At 44.3% G+C, this 23,091-nt stretch overlaps 1 protein-coding gene across 1 annotated transcript in view; it reads right to left on the bottom strand.

The window, feature by feature from the left end:
• Nucleotides 1-23,091, bottom strand: part of ASPM (assembly factor for spindle microtubules) — a 2,279,206-nt gene that overhangs the window by 1,762,572 nt on the left and 493,543 nt on the right. The window contains exons 9-10 of the mRNA XM_044080257.1: nucleotides 829-970; nucleotides 601-731 (exon numbers count right to left, since the gene is read on the bottom strand). Of these exons, the coding sequence (XP_043936192.1) occupies nucleotides 601-731; nucleotides 829-970 (273 nt within the window). The remainder of the gene's footprint in view (nucleotides 1-600; nucleotides 732-828; nucleotides 971-23,091) is intronic.

The following is a 23,091-nucleotide window of genomic DNA, read 5'->3' as shown; positions in this document are numbered from 1 at the left end:
ATCTTTAAGAACTCTCTCCCTGTATGTTCCCAAGGCAAGAACACCCAAACACAAGGGCAAACTTCACAGATGACTCAGTCAGATGTGGTCATTTCTGATTTATACTGGCCCTCCAGGTGTATCAAATTTCTAAACTATAATCATAGCACAAATAACAATGGAGCTACCAAGATCTATTCCACAGCATAAAAGAATTGAACAGAACATAGTTGCACCATTCAATATAAAAACTATGATAATACTGGGTGTACAGGGGGATTGTCAAACAAAACTGCTGGAAATCTGATGCCAGCTGTTTAGGGTATATTTGAAGTACATGAACGTCTGTACAACACCTCAACATGCGATAAAATCAATCTAATTGCACAAAAAATAGTCAAGTGTTAGGCACTGCAAATGCAGTAAGGCGACTGAAAGACTCTCTTTACCAGTAACAAAACAAAAAAAATCAATATGCTTTCTAATTAAAGAACTGTAATCAGTAAAGAAGCTTTAACCTAACTGAAAGTTTAACATAAAAGCTGCGAAAAACTGTGATATATTTAATATAAAAATGTTTCTTTATTCAAGAAATATAAAAAAATCCAGCATTTACTGCACCTTGAAGACTGCATCTTTACAAAATAAACAGGGATCGTGGTCTATAAGTCTTGAGCGTTTGGAAAGATCAAGAAAGCAAACTAGCAGAATTAGCTTCTTTAGCGTAAAACGTGACAGCGCCGTTTCATGACCTAAAGGCAATGAATAAAATGCAAATAAATAACCAAGCATATACATTATAACCAGGCTGCACTAATTTTTTTTTTTCCAATTTCATTTAAGTTTTACCTTCTCGATATAGGTGAGGCACTGAAGGGTGTCTGTATTCAGCTGCCAAGTCAGGGTTCCATAATAACCGATTGAGAATAAACACAACAAGTCCCACAACATCGCTATTATTCTCCAAGGAGATTAACTCACCATAGACTGTCTAAATGAAGGAAATTAAAAAAAATAAGTGCTTTCAACTAACTTGTACAAAACAGCTACTTCTGAATGTATGCAGCGTGGTACAAAAATGATAACACAGTAATGTTAATTTAAGTTAGAATGTCATCTCTGAACTTGCAATACAACTTATATAAAATGAACTTTACTAGCTTTATAAGCAGTACAGCCAGTACACTCACCATAGCAGGTGATTTTTAAAACAAGGCTTGCTGCAGTAATAGCACTACTTATACTTGGGAAATTAACCAAGGCAGGAATACTGGGCTGATTTTTAGAGCATTAACCACAGAAGGAAGAATGGCCTGCTTTCTAGAACACTCTGATATCCCCAGCTTGCAGTTGAACTTCACCCTTTGCTCAAGACATCAGCGTGATGTTCAGACGAAAGCAACTTTAACTTAGACTCATAATCTAAAGGTATCACAAGTGTGCCCTGAATAGCACAATTAAAAATTTGCCAAGATGTCCTTGTCCTAACTATGGGATCCACCTCTAACTAGAGCTAAATACAAAGGAGAAATCTGAAGTCAGTAACAGTAGGCTCTTTGAGATGAGGGCAGGCATATAGTACAGTTGTGTACACTTATCATAAATGTAGATGTTCGAGTGTATTTACAGTTGCAGTCATTACATTTGGGTAATCCTGTTGACAGGTTGCCCTCAGTCGGCCTGAATTCCAAAGTCTTGGGTCCTGCGTTGGCTGCTTTCGCCCCTTCCCTGACGTCAGGCCATCAGGGGTATAAAAGAAGGAACCAACGCCATTTTCTTCGGTTTTTCTTGCCCCTTATGTCAGGTGCCCCCTAAAAGGGTAGGCAAAATTTGTATATATATAAAATTACATGCGCCAATATAAACTTGACCTTCATCTACAAGCAAATACACCACATAGGTTGTATAAATCAGAGAAGGAAAGATAAGTTCCAGGAGAAAAAGGGGGATGGCGGGTGGGTAACCAGGACTGCAACAGTGAATACACTCGAACATCTACATTTATGGTAAGTGCACACAACTGTACTATGTTCTTCGTGTTTCACTGTTGCAGTCATTACATTTGGGTAGAGTCCCAAAGCTATGGTTGGGAGGCTGGAGTTAAACAGTATTAGGAGCGGCTATGAGGCCCTGCAGAACTGCAGTGACAAAGCCTGCCCTGGATTTAGAGTAGAGTGGCAGATGATAGTGCTTTGTAAAGGTGTGCACTGAACTCCAAGTAGCAGCCTCTAAAATGTCTTTGGTTGGTACTCCCCTGAGAAAGTCTGCTTAAGTGGCTGGAGCTCTGGTTGAATGTGGCCGAATGCCCTTAGGCACTGGCTTGCCATGTTGAAAATAGCAGAAACGATTGCAGTGGCCTATTCACTTTGAAATAGTCTGCTTTGAGATAGCCTTTCCTTGTGATCCTGCAGCATGTCACTAATAACTGCTCTGTCTTCCTGAAAGCTTTGGTTCTGTCCAAGCAGAATCTAAGTTGTGTACGTCAAAGGAATGCAGAATTCCCTCCCCCTTGTTCTGTGGATTTGGATAAAAAGTTGGCAGATGAATGGTTTGGTTAAGAGCCGCATTGGACACCACTTTAGGCATAAATGTCGGATTTGTCCACAGAGATACCCTGTCTGGATAAAACATGATAAAAGGATCCACAGCCATGAGTGCCTGTAGCTTGGAAACTCGTCTTGCAGAAGTTATTGCTAGGAGCAGAGCTGTTTTCCAAGATAAAAACTTTATATCAGCAGTAGCAGCTGGCTCAAAAGGAGGCAGGGTGAGCTTTTCCAAGACACAGTTGAGGTCCCACGCAGGTATTGGTGATCTCCTTGGAGGCCTTACATTTTTGGGTCCTCTGAGGTACTGCTTTAATAAAGGATGAGAAAAGATTGGTGGCTCCGTATTGTAATGAGCCGAAATGGCAGAGGCATGAATTTTAATTGATGAAAAAGATAGGCCTTTGTCCAGCATCTCAGTTAAGTATTGCAAAATCTGAGGAATATTTGGTACAGCTGTATCAGTTCCTTGTGTCTGGTTCCAAGCACAGAATCCCTTCCATTTTCCACCATAAGATTTTCTAGTACTGGACCTTCTGGCTTCCAAAATGACATCCATCACAGCTTTATTGAGAGGTGTATTTTGTATGATTACATTATCCGCCATGCTCCCAGGTTTAAAGTCCTGAGTTGGCTGTGCAGGATCTGACTGTTTTGCTGGGACAGTAGATGGGGTATTTGAGGTAAGGACCAAGCTGGGCATTGAGACAAATTCCTTTGGATTGGATACCAGTACTGGCAGGGCCAGTCTGGGGCAATCAGTATTATCTTTGGCTTCTCCTGTCTGACCTTTAGGAGTACCTTGGAGAGGAGTGGCAGTGGAGGAAAGGCATATACTGATAGGTTTTTCCAGCTGAAAGATAGGGTGTCCATTTTCCATGCGTGTCTGTGATAAGTCCTTGTGCAGAATCTTTTTAGCTGGTAGTTGTGAGGGGAGGCAAATAGATCTATGTCTGGGCATCCCCATTTCCTTGTTATCATGCTTAAGACTTGTGGATCCAGGTGCCACTAGTGGGCATCCATGAGGTTTCTGCTTAGTTAGTCTGCCAGAGTATTTTCTTTTCCTGGGAGGAATTGTGCCTGCAGATGTACTTGGTAAGTCAATGCTGTGTCCCACAAAGTCATGGCTAGTCTGCAAAGGGGGTAAGAATGTGTGCCCCCTTGCTTGTTTATATACCACATGACCGTGGTATTGTCTGTCTTTATCAGTAGTTGTCCCGGATGAAGTAGGTCCTTGAAGGCTGTCAGGGCATTTTGAACAGCTAGCATCTCTTTTTGAGTGATATGCAGATGCATTTGGTTTGAGGTCCATGTGCCCTGAATGCATCTTCCTGCCATGTGGGCCCCCCAGGCATAATCTGATGCATCTGTTGTTAGTGTCTGCCTGGCTGGGGGTAATGCAAATGGCTGTCCCTTGTTCTGGTGACAAGCCCTAAACCACCATGGAAACTCCTGTTGCAGGCAGGGAATGAGAGTAGGTATTGCCTCCAGGCTGTGGGAATGTTGAGTCCAAACACTTTTAGGTACCATTGAAGTTTCCTCATATGCAGTCTTGCATATGGAATTAATAGAATGCAGGATGCCATGAAGCCCAAAGCCTGCAGAATTTTTCTTGCAGATAACTGGCCCTTTGTTGCCAGCATCTTGAAATAGGTAGTTAGTTGCCTTTGTTTGTCTGGCATGAAATAAGCCATCTGGGCAGTTGTATTTAAGCTTGCACCCAGGAATATTATCTCTTGAGAGGGTACTAGTTTTGATATATTTTCGTTGACTGTGTACCCTAGGCATGTTAGAAGTCTTTTCACAACGCCAGATGCTGTAGAAGAATGTCCTTGTTCTCTGCTTGAATTAGACAGTCGTTCAAGTAAAGATATATTTGTATTCCTCTTTGTCTGCAGAATGCAATTACTGGTGCCAGGCACCAAGACCCTGGGTGCAGTAGATAAGCCAAAGGGAAGTGTACAGAATTGGTAATGCACTGAGCCAGCCTTGAATCTGAGGTATCTTTTACATGATTGTCTGATTGGGACATTCAGGTATGCCTCAAGTCTAAAGTCACAAGCCAAGCATTCTTGCCCAGAATGGGCAGAAGCTGCTGTAAAGTTAACATTTTGAATGTTGGTATATACATGAATGTGTTCAGAATAGATAGATCCAGTATTGGTCTCCAGGCCTTGTCCTTTCTGGGTACCAAGAACAGTCGAGTAAAATCCTTGTCCCTGCTCTTGCTCTGGTACTTGTTGAATGGCCCCCATGTCCATGAGGGATGAGACTTGTTTTTGTGCCTCTGCCTATTGATTTTTTGGCAGATCTGGCCATCTGTTTGCCTTTGGCAGTGTATGGAAATGGAACTTGTAGCCTTGTGACATTGTTTAGAACCCACTTGTCCTGGGTTATAATGTGACAATTTTGAGAAAAAAGTGCTAATTTTCCCCTAAGGGTGCTGCCAGGAGATAAGTGCTTGGTGCAGGCAGGGGGAAGTCATTGGGACTGTTTCCTGTAAGGTTGTGATTTGTCTTCTCCAACTTTGGAGGAAGAAGCACCCCATTGCTTTGACCTGTATGAACCTTGCGCCTGGGATCTGCCCCTTTGAGGTCTGTCTGACACAGGAAAGGACCAATTCTTTGTAGGCCAGTGTCTACTAAACCTAGGTGGCAGTACTTGTAAAAAATATTTGACAGTTTGCATTGATTTAGCTTTGTCCTCCATTTTCTGTAACACCTCTTCTGCCTTAACACCAAAGTATCATGCTGTAAAGGTGCATCTAATAATTTAACTTTGACATGATCAGGCATATTTTGTTCCTTTAACCAAGCATGACTCCTAATTACAGAACCCGTAACTGCGGCCCTGCAGGAGGCCTCCAAAGAATCAAAACCACATTGCAAAGTATGCTTTCCAACTTGTTCAGCTGCATGCAATAAATCCTGCATTTCCTTGTTTTCTGCACATTCAAAGTTTGACAACATTTTCTGTTTAAGCAATGCCATGACATGTTGCTGATATTTGAGCATATGAAACTGACAGTTTAAGGACCTTATAGCCAAGGTAGCAGATGTGTAAACCTTTTTTGCCCATCTATCCAGTGCCCTAGAATATCTGTCAGAGGGGGTAGGGTTTATTGCAGCAGAAGCCTTAACTCCTTTGGGACCCTAAGAAATAGTCTCTGGGTCTGCAGCAGGGTTTTTAAAAAGGAATTTATGAGAGTCAGGAACCCTGTAATAACTATCAGGCTTAACAGGAGCTGGAGGTAAGGAGTCAGGGGTATGACTAGACTCCGAAAACACATCTACAATATCTAACACAGGTGGAATGGCTGCCTGTGTTGAGGAAGTAAAAGGAAATCTCTGAGCCTCTTTTTAGATTCTGAAAAATCTTGGCTCTCCCAGTGGAAATGCTCCCTCATGGTATGCAAGGTTTCCCCAAAAGAATAGTCCTCCGGAATAGCTGAAGGTATAGATTCTTCAGCATCAGAATCCTCATGGGGGGAAAAGAATATTCCTGATCAGAATATGAATCAGAAGAAATAGAAACCTGATCTCAAGATTCATAGTCAGTCTCTTGCCTAGGCCTCTATCAGGAGGGGGATGGGAACCCCTGATCAAGGTAATCAAATATTCGGCCATTTTGAGCATCTGTTTTTTGGGCATAGAGGCCTGTCCACGTGGCTCGAGTTTGTTTCTTTGCTTTAGAAGGTGCTTTAGTCTTTGCCTCTGAAGCTGAAGTAGGTTTAATGTAAATATGTTTAGGTCTGAATACACCCTCAGAAGCTGGTGCCTACTCAGCGGCTCCAGACCCATCTGAGGGAATAGTATCAGAGGCTCCAATACCTTGAGTTTCCAGCAGCATGGCCGGCTCCACGTGGGAGTCGGTAGCGGCCTGTGACTCTAAAGTAGTAGGCATCAGAGGCCGAGAACCGGCGACTGGCTTAGGAGAAGCTTCATCATCGGTTTTGGGCCTCGGTTGTTTATCTCTCTCCTTTTCTTTGCATTTTTTGTGAACTCAGTTAATCGGATGGCTATCCGACGACATTTCTGGATAATTAAACCGGCGTCCAAAATAGTTTAAAGCAAAATCATACAGACGCTTAATAGTGTGTTGGTTAAATCTAGCACAAAACTGACAACAAGAAATGTTGTGATCAGGGCCTAGGCAAGGAATACAGTAAGAATGAAAGTCCTTATGAGGTATTTGCTTTCCACAAGAAATACAATTATTTACTTTTTCTGACATCTGTCTGGAGCAAGAAAAATGTTTCCCCAACAGGGTACTTAGCTTTATTGAAGACTTTGGATCTGAAATTCTAACTCGAAAATCTCAGGAGTCGGCCGACCGGCACTTGCGAACTGCTTCTGCTTCGGGCACCATGCAGCAAGAAAGACTGAAGAAAATGGTGTTGGCTTCCTTTTTTTAAACCCCTGACGACCTGACATCAGGGAAGGGGTGACAGCAGCCGACGCAGGACCCAAGACTTTGGAATTCAGGCCGACTGAGGGCAACCTGCCAGCAGGATTACCCAAATGTAATGACTGCAACAGTGAAACACGAAGAATATCAAGACCGCTACTCTATCAAGAACTGAAAATATGCATCAACAAAGGTAAGCTGTACTCCCTACCCCCCGTTAGAAAAAAAAGTGGCCCCCCCTTAAGGACCCTCTCCATTCTCCACAAGAGAGTTGAGTAATCTCATCAAGGGGATAATGGGTGAGAGGTGTAGCAATCCTTTTGTTTCAAACATCTAGTACCGAAGGGTCTTTTCCTTTTTTTTCCCCCCTACATGGTCATGTATCATGTTCTTTTGTGCATCGTCTGCTACTCCTATTTTTCTGGGACAATTAACTTCTGAGTGTTTTGTGCTCCTAATTCATTTATGTAGCCCACGCTTTCAAAGGACATATGTCAGACATACAGTGCATAGAAGGACCCAGGCTTTGATATGATAGCCAGATGAATGTCACAGCTATACCAAGTTCATCAAAATGTTCATTGCTGCAGTATATTTCTTATATGTAGGAAGACATCTAAAGCAGTTAGCTTCTCCTGGGAGGTGTGCTTGTCAGGGTACAGTGCAATGAAGAAGTATTTGTCCCCTTTCTGACTTATTTCTTTGCATGTTTGTCACACTTAAATGTTTCAGATCAAACAAATTTAAATATTAGACAAACATTAGACAAATATAACCTAAGTAAACACAAAATACAGTTTTTAAGTGATGATTTTATTTAAGGAAAAAAAAATATTCAAAACTACATGGCCCTATGTGAAAAAGTAATTGCCCCCCTTGTTAAATCATGAAGTAACTGTGGTTAATCACATTTTTGGGAAAGCTGAGTTCAATTTCACTCACCACACCCAGGACTGATTACTACTGTTGAATCAATAAACCACTTAAAAAGAACCTGTCAGAAAAAGTGAAGTAGGACAAAAGATCTCAAAAAAGAAGACATCATACTGCAATCTAAAGAAATTCATGCTGCGCTCTAAAGAAATTCCGGAACAGATGAAAACCAAAAAAAATTGACAGCTAGCAGTCTGGAAAAGGTTACAAAGCCATTTCTAAAGCTTTGGGACTCCAGCAAACCACTGGGGCGGCCATTATCCACAAATGGAGAAAACATGAAACAGTGGTGAACCTTCCCAGGAGTGTCCGGCCTACAAAAATTACCCCAAGAGCGCAGCAAATACTCATCCAAGAGGTCAAAAAAAAACCCCAGAACATCTAAAGAACTGTAGGCCTCACTTGCCTCAGTTAAGCTCAGTGTTCATGACTCAACCATAAGAAAGAGACTGGGCAAAAATGGCATGCATGGCAGAGTTCCAAGGCGAAAACCACTGCTGACCAAAAAGAACATAAAGGCTCGTCTCACTTTTGCCAAAAAACATCTTGATGAGCCCCAAGACTTTTGGGAAAATATTCAGTGGACTGATGAAACAAAAGTTGAACTTTTTGGGAGGTGAGCATCCCGTTACATCTGGCGTAAAAGAAACACAGCATTTCGAAAAAGAACATCATGCCAACAGTCAAACATGGTGGTGGGTAGTGTGATGGTCTGGGGCTGCTTCTGGACCTGGTCGACTTGCTGTGATTGATGGAACCATGAATTCTGCTCTCTACCAAAATATCCTGCAGGAGAATGTCCGGTTATCAGTTCATGATCTCAAGCTGAAGCACACTTGGGTTCTGCAGCAGGACAATGATCCAAAACACAGGAGGAAGTCCATCTCTGAATGGCTTAAAAAAAAAAAAAAAAAAATGAAGGTTTTGTAGTGGCTTAATTAAAGCCCAGACTTGAATCCAATTGAGATGCTGTGGCATGACCTTAAAAAGGCGGTTCATGCTCGGAAACCCTCCAATATGGCTGAATTAAAACAATTCTGCAAAGAAGAGTGGGCCAAAATTCCTCAACAGCGATGTGTAAGACTCATTGCCAGTTATCGCAAATACTTGACTGCAGTTGCTGCTGCTAAGGGTGGCACAACCAATTATTAGGTTTAGGGGCAATTACTTTTTCACATAGGGCCATGTAGGTTTGGTTAGTTTTTTCCTTAATAAATAAAATCACTTAAAAACTGCATTTTGTGCTTACTTGGGATATCTTTTGTCTAATATTTACATTTGTTTGATCATCTGAAACATTTAAGTGTGAGAAACATGCAAAAAAATAAGAAATCAGGAAGGGGCCAAATACTTTTTCATCGCACTGTATATCCCGACAGAATGTAGCAGTGATTATGCTTGCCCTGCTCCTAGAATGAATGTCTCACTGCTAATGTATGGAAATGATATGGGCCAGTGGTTCAAGTGGTTGTCTCACACACACTAGTAGTTTAAACATTCTTAAAGGTGGCTGCTGCCTAAGTGAAGTGCACCCTTACATGCCCTTCAGTCTCTCTCCAAAATTTTTTAAACTAAAAAAAGTGCAATCTGTTATCCATTTCAAGAGTGCTTGCTTTTGGCACTGGGCTGCCTTGTTTTTCCTGGAAATAATTATGAAAGAAACTACTCTGTTTGAAGTGTCTGGTTCATTCAGTATAGTACTCTTATAATACATGCAAATCAATTAAAAGTGACATTTTTGTTTTGGGGCTTAGCATAAAAAAAAAAGGAAGTTATGTACTCACCATAACGTTCGATCAGAGTAGTTGTTCTCCATTTGTCTTCAAACTGTGGGTTCCCAGATCCGTCTCAGATCCGACTCAGCCATATATCCAGCATCTAATCCATTCTCAAAACTCCTCCCCTTACCCATAATGCTCCTACTTCCTCCCCTTACCCATAATGCTCCTACTTCCTCCCTTCAGATAGAGTTTGCCACCCGATCTAGAACTCGCACCCAACCCTAAAGAACCTGGTCCCTACCAGAAACCATAAATGAGGATAAGAGGCATCCCAACGGTGACCACTTCCTGTAGTCACAGGAGCAATAAACAGTTCACACAAAGCTGAAGGAAGGAGGGAGGGACGGCTGAAGACAACTGAAGTACAACTACTCAGATGGAACATTACGGTGAGTACATATCTTCTTTATCTTTAGTAGTTGTTTTCATTTGGTCTTCAACCTGTAGGACAGAGTCCCCAGCTATAATACACTTGAGAGACCCTTATGGAAGGAATTCCATAGCATGGCGGAGCCAAACTATGCCGTTCCTGGACACAATGTCCAATTTATAATGTGAGATGAAGCTATGAGATGAGGTCCAAGTAGCTGCAGAAAGTACAGTTGTGTACACTTACCTTAAATGTAGATGTTAGAGTGTATTCACTGTTGCAGTCATCACATTAGGGTTATCTGCCTGCAGGTAACCCTCATCTGGCCTGAATACCAGAGTCTTGGATTCCTGTGTTGGATGCTGCCTCTTCTTCCATGACGTCAGGTCATCAGGGGTATAAAATATGCAGCCGACGCCATTACATCAGTTTTTCTTGCCCCAGATGTCAGCTGCCCCCACAATGGGAAGCAATTATATGTTATGGCACACCTCCATCGAAAAGCAAATACACCAGAAAAAGTACAGTTTTGTACCTACCATAAATGTAGATGTTCGAGTGCTAATACAGCTACAGTAATCACATATGGGTTCTCTGCCGTCAGGCGGTCCCTCGGTCGGCCGAATTCCAAAGTCTTGGTCCGGCGTCGGTTGTTGTCGCCTTCTTCCCTGGCGTCAGTGCGACAGGGGTATATAAATCACAGCAGACGCCATATTCTCCAGTCTTTCTTGCCCCAGATGTCAGGTGCCCCCAAAAGGAAGGCAATAGATAAATTATATAAATATATATAATAAATACAAGCAATGCATTGTTATCAAAAAAGAGTAGTTGCAAGCAAATACACCATAGGAGGATAACCCAAAATAGGTTGTATGAGGAGGTGTTAGCCACTAGTCCTGTACCTAGAGGGGAAGGAGGGAGGGAAACCTGTACTGCAGCTGTATTAGCACTCGAACATCTACATTTATGGTAGGTAAAAAACTGTACTATGTTCATCGTGCATACAGCTGCATTAATCACATATGGGTAGAATCCCAAAGCTACGCACAGAGTAGGCACTAGGTAGAACTGGGATGAGCCAGAATGCCCTGCAACACAGCAGTAGCAAAGCCTGCTCTAGTTTTGGAATATAAAGGTAGGTGGTAGTGTTTTGTGAAGGTATGTACAGAACTCCAGGTGGCTGCCTCCAAGATATCTTTGGTAGGAACTCCTCTGAGGAAGGCTGTAGAGGTAGCTGTGGCCCTGGTGGAGTGTGGTCTGATGCCTACAGGGACAGATTTCTCATGATAGGAGTAACAAAAACGTATGCAGTGGCCTATCCATTTAGAGATTGTCTGTTTGGTAACAGGCTTCCCTTGAGCTCCTACAGCATAAGACACAAAAAGTTGTTGCGATTTCCTGAAAGGCTTTGTTCTGTCCAAATAGTAACGTAGCTGTCTATGGATGTCTAAGGAATGTAGCAGCCTTTCCCCTTTGTTTTGAGCATTGGGGTAAAAGGTAGGTAAGTGTATGGCTTGATTTAAAGCTACCCTGGATACCACTTTAGGCATAAATGAAGGGTTGGTTCGAAGGGAAACCCGGTCCTGATGGAAGATAAGAAAAGGCTGCACAGCCATGAGGGCTTGAAGTTCCGATACGAGCTGAGGTAATGGCCAGAAGGAAAGCTGTTTTCCAGGACAAATATTGTAAATCTGTTGAGGCAGCTGGTTCAAAGGGAGGCAATGTTCATTTTTCTAGAATGTAATTAAGATCCCAGGCTGGCACTGGTTGTTTCCTTGGTGGTCTTATATTCTTAGCCCCTCTGAGGAATTGCCTTAAAATTGGGTGAGAGAATAACGGTGGATCCGTGTTGAATTCTGCAGAAATGGCTGAGGCATGGATTTTTATGGAGGAAAATGAAAGTCCACTGTTCAGCAGCTCAGCTAGATACTGTAATACCTGAGGCAAATTCAGTTTTCTAGGGTCCTGGCCTTTTTTCTCATTCCAAGAGCAAAACCGTTTCCATTTTGCTGAGTAAGTCTTCCTAGTAGATGGCCTTCTGGCCTCCAGAATGACATCCTGCACCTCTTTGGAGAGTAGGTTCTGCTGAGGTGTTAAGGAATTTTCCATGCAGCAAGATTGAGTGTTTTCAGCTGACTGTGAAGAGTTGTGTAGCTGTGCTGAGTCAGCAGAAGAGGCATTAGAGGTAGAGGCCAGGGAGGAGTATGTGTTAGGCTCCTTAGGAGTGGGTACCAGTGCTGTCTTGGCCAGTCTGGAGCAATCAGTATCATCTTCGGTCTGTCTGCTCTTGCTTTCAAGAGCACCTTGGGTAGAAGAGGCAGAGGTGGGAAAGCGTACACTGTCCATGCTGTCCAACTGAATGAAAGGGCGTCCACCCTCCAGGCCTTTGGATGAAAAGTCCTTGAACAAAACTTTTCCAGTTGATGGTTCCTGTGGGAGGCGAAGAGATCTATGTCTGGTCTTCCCCATGCTTGGATTATTTTTGTAAACACCTGTGGATACAGCTTCCATTCATGTGGATTTGTCATATTTCTGCTTAGATTGTCTGCCAGTGTGTTTTCCAAACCTGGCAAGTACTGTGCTTGAAGTTCGATTTGCCATTCCAAAGCCAAGTTCCAAAGTGTCATGGCTAGTCTGCACAGGGGATATGAATGTGTTCCTCCTTGTTTGTTTATGTACCACATTACTGTGGTGTTGTCTGTTCTTATCAATAATTGTCCTGGATGCAGGAGGTCCTTGAATGCTGTAACTGCATTTATTACTGCTAGCATTTCTTTTTGATTGATGTGAAGGTGCTTTTCCTTTTGGGACCATTTGCCTGAATGCACCTGCCTGGCATGTGCACCCCCCAGGCGTAATCTGAAGCGTCTGTTGTGATGACTTGATTTGCTTGAGGCTTGCAGAATGGGAGATCTGTATTTGTTTGACATGCTTGGGCCCACCATAGAAATTCCTTTTGCAAACATGGAATTATTGGTATCATTGTTTCCAAATTGTGGCTGTGTTGAGACCATAGGTTTTTTAGGTACCATTGAAGTTTTCTCATATGCAACTTTGCACGTGGGATTAAAAGAATGCACGATGCCATGAAGCCCAGAGCCTGCATGATTTTCCTTGCAGTAAGCCTGGTTCAGTTTGCTAGTGTTTTGAAGTACTGAGTTAGTTACCCTTGTTTTTCTGGCGTAAGATAGGCCATCTGGGTGTTTGTGTCCAAGTTGGTACCCAAGAAAGTTATTTTCTGAGATGGTGTTAGCCTGGATTTCTCTTTGTTGATTGTGTATCCCAGAGAATTCAGTAACCGTGTTGCATAAGCCAGATGTTCCAGAAGAGTGTGCTTGCTGTCCGCTTGGATCAGGCAGTCGTCCAAATAAGGGTAAATTTGAATCCCTTGAAGTCTGCAGTAGGCAATTACTGATGCCAGGCATTTCGTGAATACTCTGGGCGCAGTAGATAAGCCAAAGGGCAATGCAGAGAATTGATAGTGGATTGAACCTGCAAGAAATCTGAGGTATCTTCTGCAGCTTTGTCTGATTGGGACATGCAGGTATGCCTCCTTGAGGTCCAATGTTACCAGCCAAAACCCCTTGCCCAGCATGGAAGAAGTTGCTGTAATGTGAGCATCTTGAATTTTGGTGCAGTAGAAATGTATTTAGGATGGATAAGTCCAAAATGGGTCTCCAGTCGGTTCCTTTTCTTGGTACCAGGAAAAGTCTGGAATAAAACCTTGACCTTGTTCGTGAGTAGGAACCTCTTGAATGGCTTTCATGTCCATGAGTTTTATAATTTGTATTTGTGCCTCTGCCCTTTGATTGTGTGGCAGGTTTGGCATGCCTCTCATTTTTGGAAGAGTGTGAAAATGAAATCTGTAGCCTCTGTTTATTATGTCCAGGATCCATTTGTCTGTTGTGATAATATGCCAATTTCCTGAAAATAGTGCCAGCTTTCCTCCCAAGGGAGCTGCCAGCTGAGATTTGCTTGGCATGAAAAGGAGGAAGTCATTGGGTTTGCTTTCTGTATTGTTGTGCACTGTCTTTGCCACCTCTTGGTGCTTGAGTTTGCCATTGTCTGCCTCTATATGATCCTTGAGACTGTCCTCTGCCCCTTGAGCGCCTGTATCTACCTCTCTGGGGCTTGTCCGTGGCTGGAAAGGACCAGTTTTTTTAAGGCCAATTTCTGCTAAAACGAGGTGGCTGTACCTGTAGAAAAGCCTTGACAATTTGCATAGATTTAGCTTTTTCTTCCATTTTCCGTAGTATCTCCTCAGCATTAGTACCAAAAAGCACCTCCTTTTGTAAAGGAGCATCTAGTAGTTTAGCTTTAACATGATCAGGCAAGCTTTGTTCCCTAAGCCAGGCATGTCTACGAATGACTGCTCCAGTAGTAGCAGCAGCTCTACTTGAGGCCTCTAAGGCATCATAACCACATTGTAAGGTGTGCTTACCCACTTGTTCTGCACTATGTATCATATCCTGCAATTCCTTCAAATCAGGTTGTTCAGGTTGAGACATTTTGTTTCTTAATTGTGATAACAGAAACTGTTGATATTTAAGCATATGGAAGTGACAATTTAAGGCCCTCATGGCTAGGGTGGCTGAGGTGTATACCTTTTTCCCCCCACCTTTCTAAGGATCTAGATTCTCTCTTGGAAGGTAGTGGATTCTTGGCAGTAGAGGCCCTCATTCCCTTGGGGCCTTGAGAAATGGTTTCAGGGTCAGCATTATGGCTTTTGAAAAGAAATTGGTGAGAATTAGGGACTCTGTAGTACCTATCAGGCTTGACTGGGGCAGAAGGCAGGGAATCCGGATTAAGACAAGCCTCCGAGTAAACATCATCAAGTATGTCCAGGACAGGAGGTATAGCCAGAGGTCTGTGTTGAGGTAACAAAAGAAATTCCCTAAGCCTTTTCTTGGAATCAGAAAAGTCTTGGCCTTCCCACTGGAAGTGTTCCCTCAAGGTGTGCAAGGTTTCCCCAAAAGAAAAATCCTCTGGGGGAGATACAGAAGGAATGGACTGTTCTGCATCAGAATCTTCATAAGGGAGTGAGTGTTCCTCCACATCAGAATGTTCTGAGAAAATGGAGCCCTGTTCAGAAGAGGGAGAGTCTTCCTCCACTCTGGGTCTCTTGTCTGGAGGGGGATGGGAACCCCTGATATAGGAAATTAAATCCTCAGCCATTTTAAGCATCTGCTTTTTAGGCATGGGGCCTGGGGATGGCCCCTGTGCAACAGGCCTCTTGGGATGCATGGTTGATTTGGACTTAGTGAAGGCCTTAATGGAAAAGGAAGAAGAGGGTCTAAATACACCCTGGGTGGAAGTGGACCTGTCCACATTAGGAGGCTCAACACTCACTGTGGTTTAGGTGGTTGTAGTCTGAGTAAGGGCCGAGGTACCAGCGGTCTCGGGTACAGAAGATACCGCCAAGGAAGTGTCGTCGGTAGTCAGGGACTGCATAGGCATCTTGCTGAGAACCGGACCACGTGTAGCCGGTTTTGGCGTGGTGTCGGTGGAGACCGCGGACCTCGCGTGTCGGTCCTTGTCCTTTCGTGTTTTGGACAAAATGGTAGTCGGAGTATCCGATGACATTTTATAATCAAAGGCTTTACCAAAATAATGTTGGGCGAACTCCGCCCGACACTTAATAGTGCGTTTATTGAAAGTAGCGCAAAAGCGACAGCCCGAGACGTCGTGGTCTGGGCCTAAACAAGGTATGCAGAGGGAATGGAAATCCTTATGCGGTATTTGCTTCCCACAAGAAATACAATTGTTAACTTTGTCTGACATCGGTCTGAGGCAAGAAAAGTTTCCCCAACGGGGTACTTAGCTTTAATGAAGACTTCGGTTTCCGATTTTTTTGTAAATTCAGGAGCTGGCCGACTGGCACTTGCGAAGTGCTTCTGCTTCGGGCACCGTGCGGCAAAAAAGACTGGAGAATATGGCGTCGGCTGTGATTTATATACCCCTGTCGCACTGACGTCAGGGATGAAGGCGACAACAACCAACGCCGGACCAAGACTTTGGAATTCGGCCGACCGAGGGACCGCCTGACAGCAGAGAACCCATATGTGATTACTGCAGCTGTATGCACGATGAACATCTTAAATACACCAAACAAGAAGGAAAGATAGAGCCAAGAGAAATCAGGGGGCTGGAGGGAGGGTAACCAGGACTGCAATTGTGAATACACTCGAACATCTACATTTATGTTAAGTGTACACAAAGTACAGTTGTATACACTTACCAGAAATGTAGATGTTGGAGTGTATTCACTGTTGCAGTCATTACATTTGGGTTATCTGCTTGTAGGTAGCCCTCAGTCGGCCTGATTAACAAAGTCTTGGGTCCTGCGTCAGTTGCTGTCTCTTCTTCCGTGACTTCAGGTCGTCAGAGGTATACAACATGCAGCAGACGTCATTAAATCAGTTTTTCTTGCCCCAGATGTCAGGTGCCCCCCTAATGGGACGCAATTAAATCTATAAATATACAAGGTTATACCTCAAACAAAAAAGCAAATACACCAAAAAGCTTCTAAGCATTGAAAAGGAGAGAAGAGGTATAGCCAAACGAAGTCAGGGGGCTGGAGGGAGGATAACCAGGACTGCAACAGTGAATACACTAGAAAATCTACATTTATGGTAAGTGTACACAACTGTACTATGTTCTTCGTGTTTCACTGTTGCAGTCATTACACTTGGGTAGATTCCCAAAGCTACGTACGGGAGGAGGAATTTATATAGCATTAGGACCAGCTATAAGGCCCTGCAAAACTGCAGTGGCAAAGCCAGCTCTGGATTTAGAGAAAATTGGCAAATGGTAATGCTTGGTGAAAGTGTGTACAGAACTCCAGGTAGCGGCTTCTAGGATGTCCCTCGTAGGTACGCCTCTGAGAAAGGCTGTAGAGGTAGATGCAGCCCTGGTTGAGTGGGATCTGATCCCCTGTGGGATAGGTATTCCATGGTGCTTATAGCAGAAGTGAATGCAATGGCCTATCCATTTGGAGATAGGTCACTTTGAAATACCCTTCCCCTCTGTCCCCGCAGCAAATACCACCAGCAGTTATTCAGATTTCTTTTGAGGTTTAGACCTGTCCAAGTAGAATCTAAGTTGTCTGTGCACATCTAAGGAGTGCAGTATCCTTTTCCCTTTGTTCTGTGGATTAGGAAAGAAGGTAGACAAATGAATGGAATGATTAAAGGCCACACTGGATATCACCTTTGGCATGAAAGGGGGATTGGTCCTAAGGGACACCCTGTCTGCATGAAAGATGATGAAAGGCTCCACTGCCAGAAGGGCCTGTAATTCAGACACCCTTCTTGCTGAAGTGATGGCTAAAAGGGAAGCTGTTTTCCAAGAAAGGAATTTTAAATCTGCAGCAACAGCTGGCTCGAAAGGAGGAAGGGTGAGTTTCTCCAATACAAAGTTAAGGTCCCAGGCTGGAGTTGGAGCTCTCCTGGGTGGTCTTAAATTTTTGGCCCCTCTGAGGAACTGCTTGAGCAGTGGAAAAGAGAAGAGGGGAGGTTCTGTGTTATAATGAGCTGAAGTGGCTGAGGCGTGAATTTTAATTGAGGAAAAAGACTGGCCCTTGTGAAGCATCTCAGTTAAGCATTGTAAAATCTGAGGTAAATTGGGCACTGCTGTGCTCATCCCTTGAGACTGGTTCCAGGCACAGAATATTTTCCATTTTTCAGCATAAGATTTTCTAGTACTAGGCCTTCTTGCCTCTAAAATGACATCCATCAATGGTTTACTGAGGGATGGTAAAGGAGAGCTTAGGTAATTAGCCAGGCTGCTAGTTTCAGTGTTTGAAGCTGGTGCAATCAAAATCATCATTGGTTTGTCATTTGATCTTCAGTAGTACTTTGGAGAGCAGAGGCAGAGGAGGAAAGGCATAAACTGATAGGCTTTTCCAGCTGAAGGACAGAGCATCCACTTTCCAAGCGTCTGTGGGGAGTCCTTGCACAAAATTTTTCGAATTGATAGTTCTGGGGGGAAGCAAACAGGTCCATATCTGGGCTCCCCCATTTGCTTGTCAACATGTTGCAAATTCTTGGTTCCAGTTTCCACTTGTGTGGGTCCATGAGGGTTCTGCTTAGTTCATCTGCCAGTGTATTTAGTTTTCCTGGCAGGAATTGAGCTTGTAGATGTACTTGGTAGCTCAAGGCTGTGTTCCACAATGCCATGGCTAGTCTGCAGAGGGGGTAAGAATGTGTACCCCCCCCTGCTTGTTTACATACAGCATAACATTGGTGCTGTCCGTCTTTACCATTAATTGTCCTGGAAGAATGTGGTCCTTGAAGGCTGTCAGAGCATTGTGTACAGCTAACATTTCTTTATGATTTATGTGAAGGTGCATTTGAAATGGGTTCCATTTGCCCTGAATGCACTTCCCTGCCAGGTTCACCCCCCCCCCCATGCATAGTCTGATGCATCTGTTAGGATTTGGGCGGCAGGGGGTAGTGCGAATGGTAGTCCCTTGTTTTGGTGGCAGGCCTCTGCCCACCAAAGGATCTCTAGGGCGTAGACATGGAATGATAGGAATTATTGCTTCTAGACCCTGAGAATGTTGACACATAGATACCACTGTAGTTTCCTCATATGCAGTCTTGCATATGGAATTAGAAGAATGCAGGATGCCATGAACCCCAAGGCTTGTAGTATTTGTCTTGCAGATAGCAGGATTTTTGTGACCACTTGTTTGAAGTAGGTTGTCAACTGAATTTGTTTCTCTGGCGTGAGGAAAGCCATCGGGGAAGTTGTAGTCAACCTTGCTCCCAGGAATATAATTTGTTGACAGGGTACCAGGTGTGATTTCCTTTTGTTTATGGTGTACCCAAGACAAGTTAGCACCCTCTGTACAAAAGCCAGATGATTCAAAAGTATGTCCTGGTTTTCTGCCTGAATTAGACAATCGTCCAGGTAATTGTATATTTGAATATTTCTTTGCCTGCAAAATGCAATGACTGAAGCTAGGCACTTTGTGAATACCCTAGTTGCAGTAGATAAGCCAAAGGGCAGTGCAGAGAACTGATAATACGTGTAGCCTGCTTTGAAGCGTAGGTATCTTATACAAAATTCCCTGATTGGGATGTGCAGGTATGCTTCCTTTAAATTTAGTGTTGCCAACCACACATCTTTGCTTAGCATAGGAAGCAACTGCTGAAGAGTCAGCATACTGAATTTTGGAATCACAAAAAAAAGGTGTTTAGAGTAGGCAGGTCCAGGATAGGACGCCATGAATTGTCTTTTCTGGGTACCAGGAAAAATCTCGAGTAGAAACCTTGTCCCTTTTTCTTCTTCTGGTACCAACTGAATAGCCCCTATGCTTAAGAAAGAGAGTACTTGCTTTTGGGCCTCTGCCCACTGCTTTGGAAGTAGAGCAGGCCAACTGCTTGGAGTTTTTGACGTGTGGAAGTGAAATCTGTATCCTTGGGAAACTATATTTAAAACCCATTTGTCCTGGGTAATGAGTCCCCAGTTCTTTGCATGAAGTGCAACCCCCCCCCCCACACACACACACACACACAAAGGGGCAGTCAGTTGAGAAGTGCTTGGAAGTTTTAAAAAAAAGTCATTGAGAGAGTTTACCATGTGGGAGTTTTATTACTCCCAAATTTTGAAGTGGAGGCCCCCCCATTGCTTAGTCCTGTGAGTCCCCTGGGACTGAAGCCTGGGTGCTCTGCTGGATCTGGATTTGGACTGAGAAGGTGTGGAAGAGGCAGGAAAGGACCAATTCTTAGAAGGCCAATGCCTACTAAATCTTGGAGGTTGTACTTTTAAAAAGTCTAACAGTTTGCATAGATTTAGGTTTTTCCTCCATCTTTTTAAGAACTTCTGCCTTGTTGCCAAACAGGTGGCCCTGATTTAAGGGAGCATCTAGTAATTTCGCTTTAACATGATCTGGCAAGGATTGCTCCTTAAGCCAAGCATGCCTTCTAAGTACAGACCCAGTTACCGCAGCCCTGCAAGATGCCTCTAGTGAATCAAAACCACATTGCAGTGTATGTTTACCAACTTGTTGTCAGCACAATCAGGAGTCAACATAATTTTCTATTTAAGCAATCCACTAATATGCAGCTGACACTAACATATGAAACTGGCAATTCAAGGCAGAAGTGTATACCTTCTTACCCCATCTATCCAGCACCCTGGAGTCTCTATCAGAGGGAGAAGAATTTTTGGCAGTAGTAGCCTTGGGTCCCTGTGAAATGGTTTCAGGATCCGCAGTAGGATTTTTGAAAAGGAACTTGAGAGAGTCAGGAATCCTGTAATATCTATCAGGTTTTCTGGAAACAGGAGCTAAAAAGAGTTGGGGGCCATGCTAGATTCCAAAAAGGCATCAACAATGTCCAGTACAGGAGGTATAGCTAAAGGTCTGTGCTGAGGCAGGAGTAAGAAATCCCAAAGCCTATTTTTAGAATCAGAGAAATCCTGACTTTCCCAACGAAAAAGCTCACTGAGAGTATGCAAGGTTTCACCAAAAGAGAAATCCTCGGGGGGGGGGGGGGGGGGGTTCAGAGGGAATAGAGTCCTCAGCATCAGAACCCTCATAGGTAGATAAGGGTAAATCCTGGTCATCAAAGGAAACAGAAATTTCAGAATCCTGGTCATAAGTATCATAAGCAAACTCAGTTCTAGGTCTCTTAGAGGGGGAAGGTTGGCTTCCCCTGATTAAAGTAATAAGGCCTTTAGTCATTCTTATCATTTGTTCTTTAGGCATAGAGGCCTGACCATGCGGTCTGGGCATCAATTTTCTAGACATAGTTTGAGTTTAGGCCTTGAAGAGGAAGATGGTGCCGGTTTAATATTCAAGTCAGCAGGCCTGAAATACACCCTCAGAAGCCGGTGCCTGCACAGCAGCTCCGGACCCATCCAAGGTAGAGACATCCGCAGGTTCCACTGTTGAAGCATCTCACGGCATGCCGGACTCCAAATGGGTCTAAGTAGAGGCCTGCGAATCTGAAGTAGCAAGCATCAGGGGCTGCGAAAGCACCTCACTGAGTACCGGCGAACTGGGCGGCCTGTCTCTGTCTTTATCTTTGCATTTCTTCGGAATGTCGGTAGTTGGATGGCTTACCGAAGACATATCAGGATAAATGAACAGAGCACCAAAAAATATAGAAGCGCAAATATACTGACGGATAGTTTGTGGTTTAAATAAGGGACAAAACCGACAGCGAGGTACGTCGTGGTCAAGGCCTAGGCAAGGAATACAGTACGAATGAAAATATGGATCTGCAGGAGGTGACACCCAGGATATAGATGGGCCCGTGCCAAAGGCCTCCAAGAATACAGACTTGTCCGTTGAGGGTTTTGGGGCTGACCAACCTCCCCTCTGGCGGAGGATTTCCATGATGTCTCCAAAGGAGACATCCTCGGGAGGTGACCTGGGGGAGCCCTCACCTTCATCCAAGTCAGTATCTTCTGTGAGGGACTCGGGGGAGTCCATGTGTCTCCTTTTACACAAATGTTTATGTGGGGCCTCTTCAGTGGGGCTCTCTGAAGAGGGCTTGTCAGTCATGGGCGGGTTCCACGATGGAATCCATTTGGGGGTCCTCTGGCACGGGCTGTCCCTGGGACAAGCTGATGGGAGTCGTGACCAAATCCAAGGTAGCCTGGGCGGATTCCAAGGCAATGGGTTGGGGTCTCAATCCCTGAGAGAGAACCATCTCGACCACGTCGAAGGCCGAAGGAGAGCGCACCTCCTTGGCAACCAACAAGGAAGAAGTTCTCCCCGGCTCCGTCGTGAGGATCGGGGCAGAGGCCAAGGTAGCCAGGGTTACAAAGGAACCGATCGGATCAGACAAAGTCAGAGCCGAAGACATCTCCGTTCCCTCGAATCCGGCTCCCTGTTCTCGGCCCCCGAGATTTGCTCAGATCCAAACAAGTCTGATCCGAGGAACTCAAGGTAATGGCCAGCGTCGAGGTTGGAGGAACCGTCGGCGCCGAATCCCCACGCTCCGAGAATCCTCAGATCCATAAACTCCGGGACCGATAGTCGGATCGGGGAAGGAGAGAGAGGATGGAAGAAAAGCATAGAGGTCCCCTCTCCGGCCAGAGAGGGCCTGGCAAGACTCCCATTTGGATTTGGGTCCGAATGAATCTCCGCATCATCATGTCCACATCAAGTTCCGATAGAGTCAACCGTGAGGAGGCGACAGACTCAGATCTGGCCCTGTAAGATGACCTTGAAGAAGGCCTCCAATCCAAGGGCTATGTCTGCTCCGGGGCGAACCTTGGGGAATGGAGCTGAGGAGTAAGTGGTCCTAACAACTTTCACAGGTGGACTGGGAAAAGGCTCCCGCTCAGATCATCGCTTGCGGTGCCTCTCTACCCTTTTCTCTCTCTCTCTTTTTTTGTCCTTTCTGTAGCTTTTGTCCCTGCTTCAGCAAGCTTAGAGGGAGGTTGAGTCCCAGCCTGAGGGGGGGGGGGGGGGGGGTTGGTCGACTATAGGAGCCGATGTCGAGGCCGTTGTCTCTAAGGCAGAAACTGGTAGCAGGCCCTTGGCTACCAGTTTCACCTTCCTCTCTAAGGGCTCTGGGACTGAACCCTGCACACACAGCACATGGCAAACTAAGATGGAGAACACCAAGGCAAACAACACACAGAGTGTGGCCATCAGCCGGTGAAAGCTTGTGGCCACACACTGTGCATTTCTTGAACATTGGTTTAGCTGGTCAGCCATAACAAACTCCACTAAGCCAAATGCTAAACTAGACACATACACACTCAGGGGTTGGCTAGGCCTAGTCTAACTCAAACTTTAAAAAAAAAAAAAAGTAAGTAGTTAGAAACAAACTGACGACAAGACGACAGGGAGGAAGGGCTGTCACAAACAACTACTCACACACTAACTTACGAATCAAAAGTTTCACTTTCTCTATCCAACTTGGAGCTATAGAGACCATGATGCGTACGCATGAAGCAGCAAACAAGATCTGAGGGAAGGTAGGAGAGGTGAGGGATTATGCGCAAGGGGAGGAGCTTGGAGCAAATGCTTGATAAAATGTTGCCGGCTCGGATCAGATATGGATCGAAATACCCACAGGTTGCAGATAAATGAAGTTAACTACTTCAGATGGGA

The sequence above is a fragment of the Protopterus annectens genome, chromosome 8.part0 (assembly GCF_019279795.1).
Source record: "Protopterus annectens isolate FY-2018-M chromosome 8.part0, PAN1.0, whole genome shotgun sequence".
NCBI classification, from domain to species: Eukaryota; Metazoa; Chordata; order Ceratodontiformes; family Protopteridae; genus Protopterus; species Protopterus annectens.
Note: the sequence above shows the minus strand (reverse complement) of the source record. Positions and strands in the feature narration are given on the sequence as shown.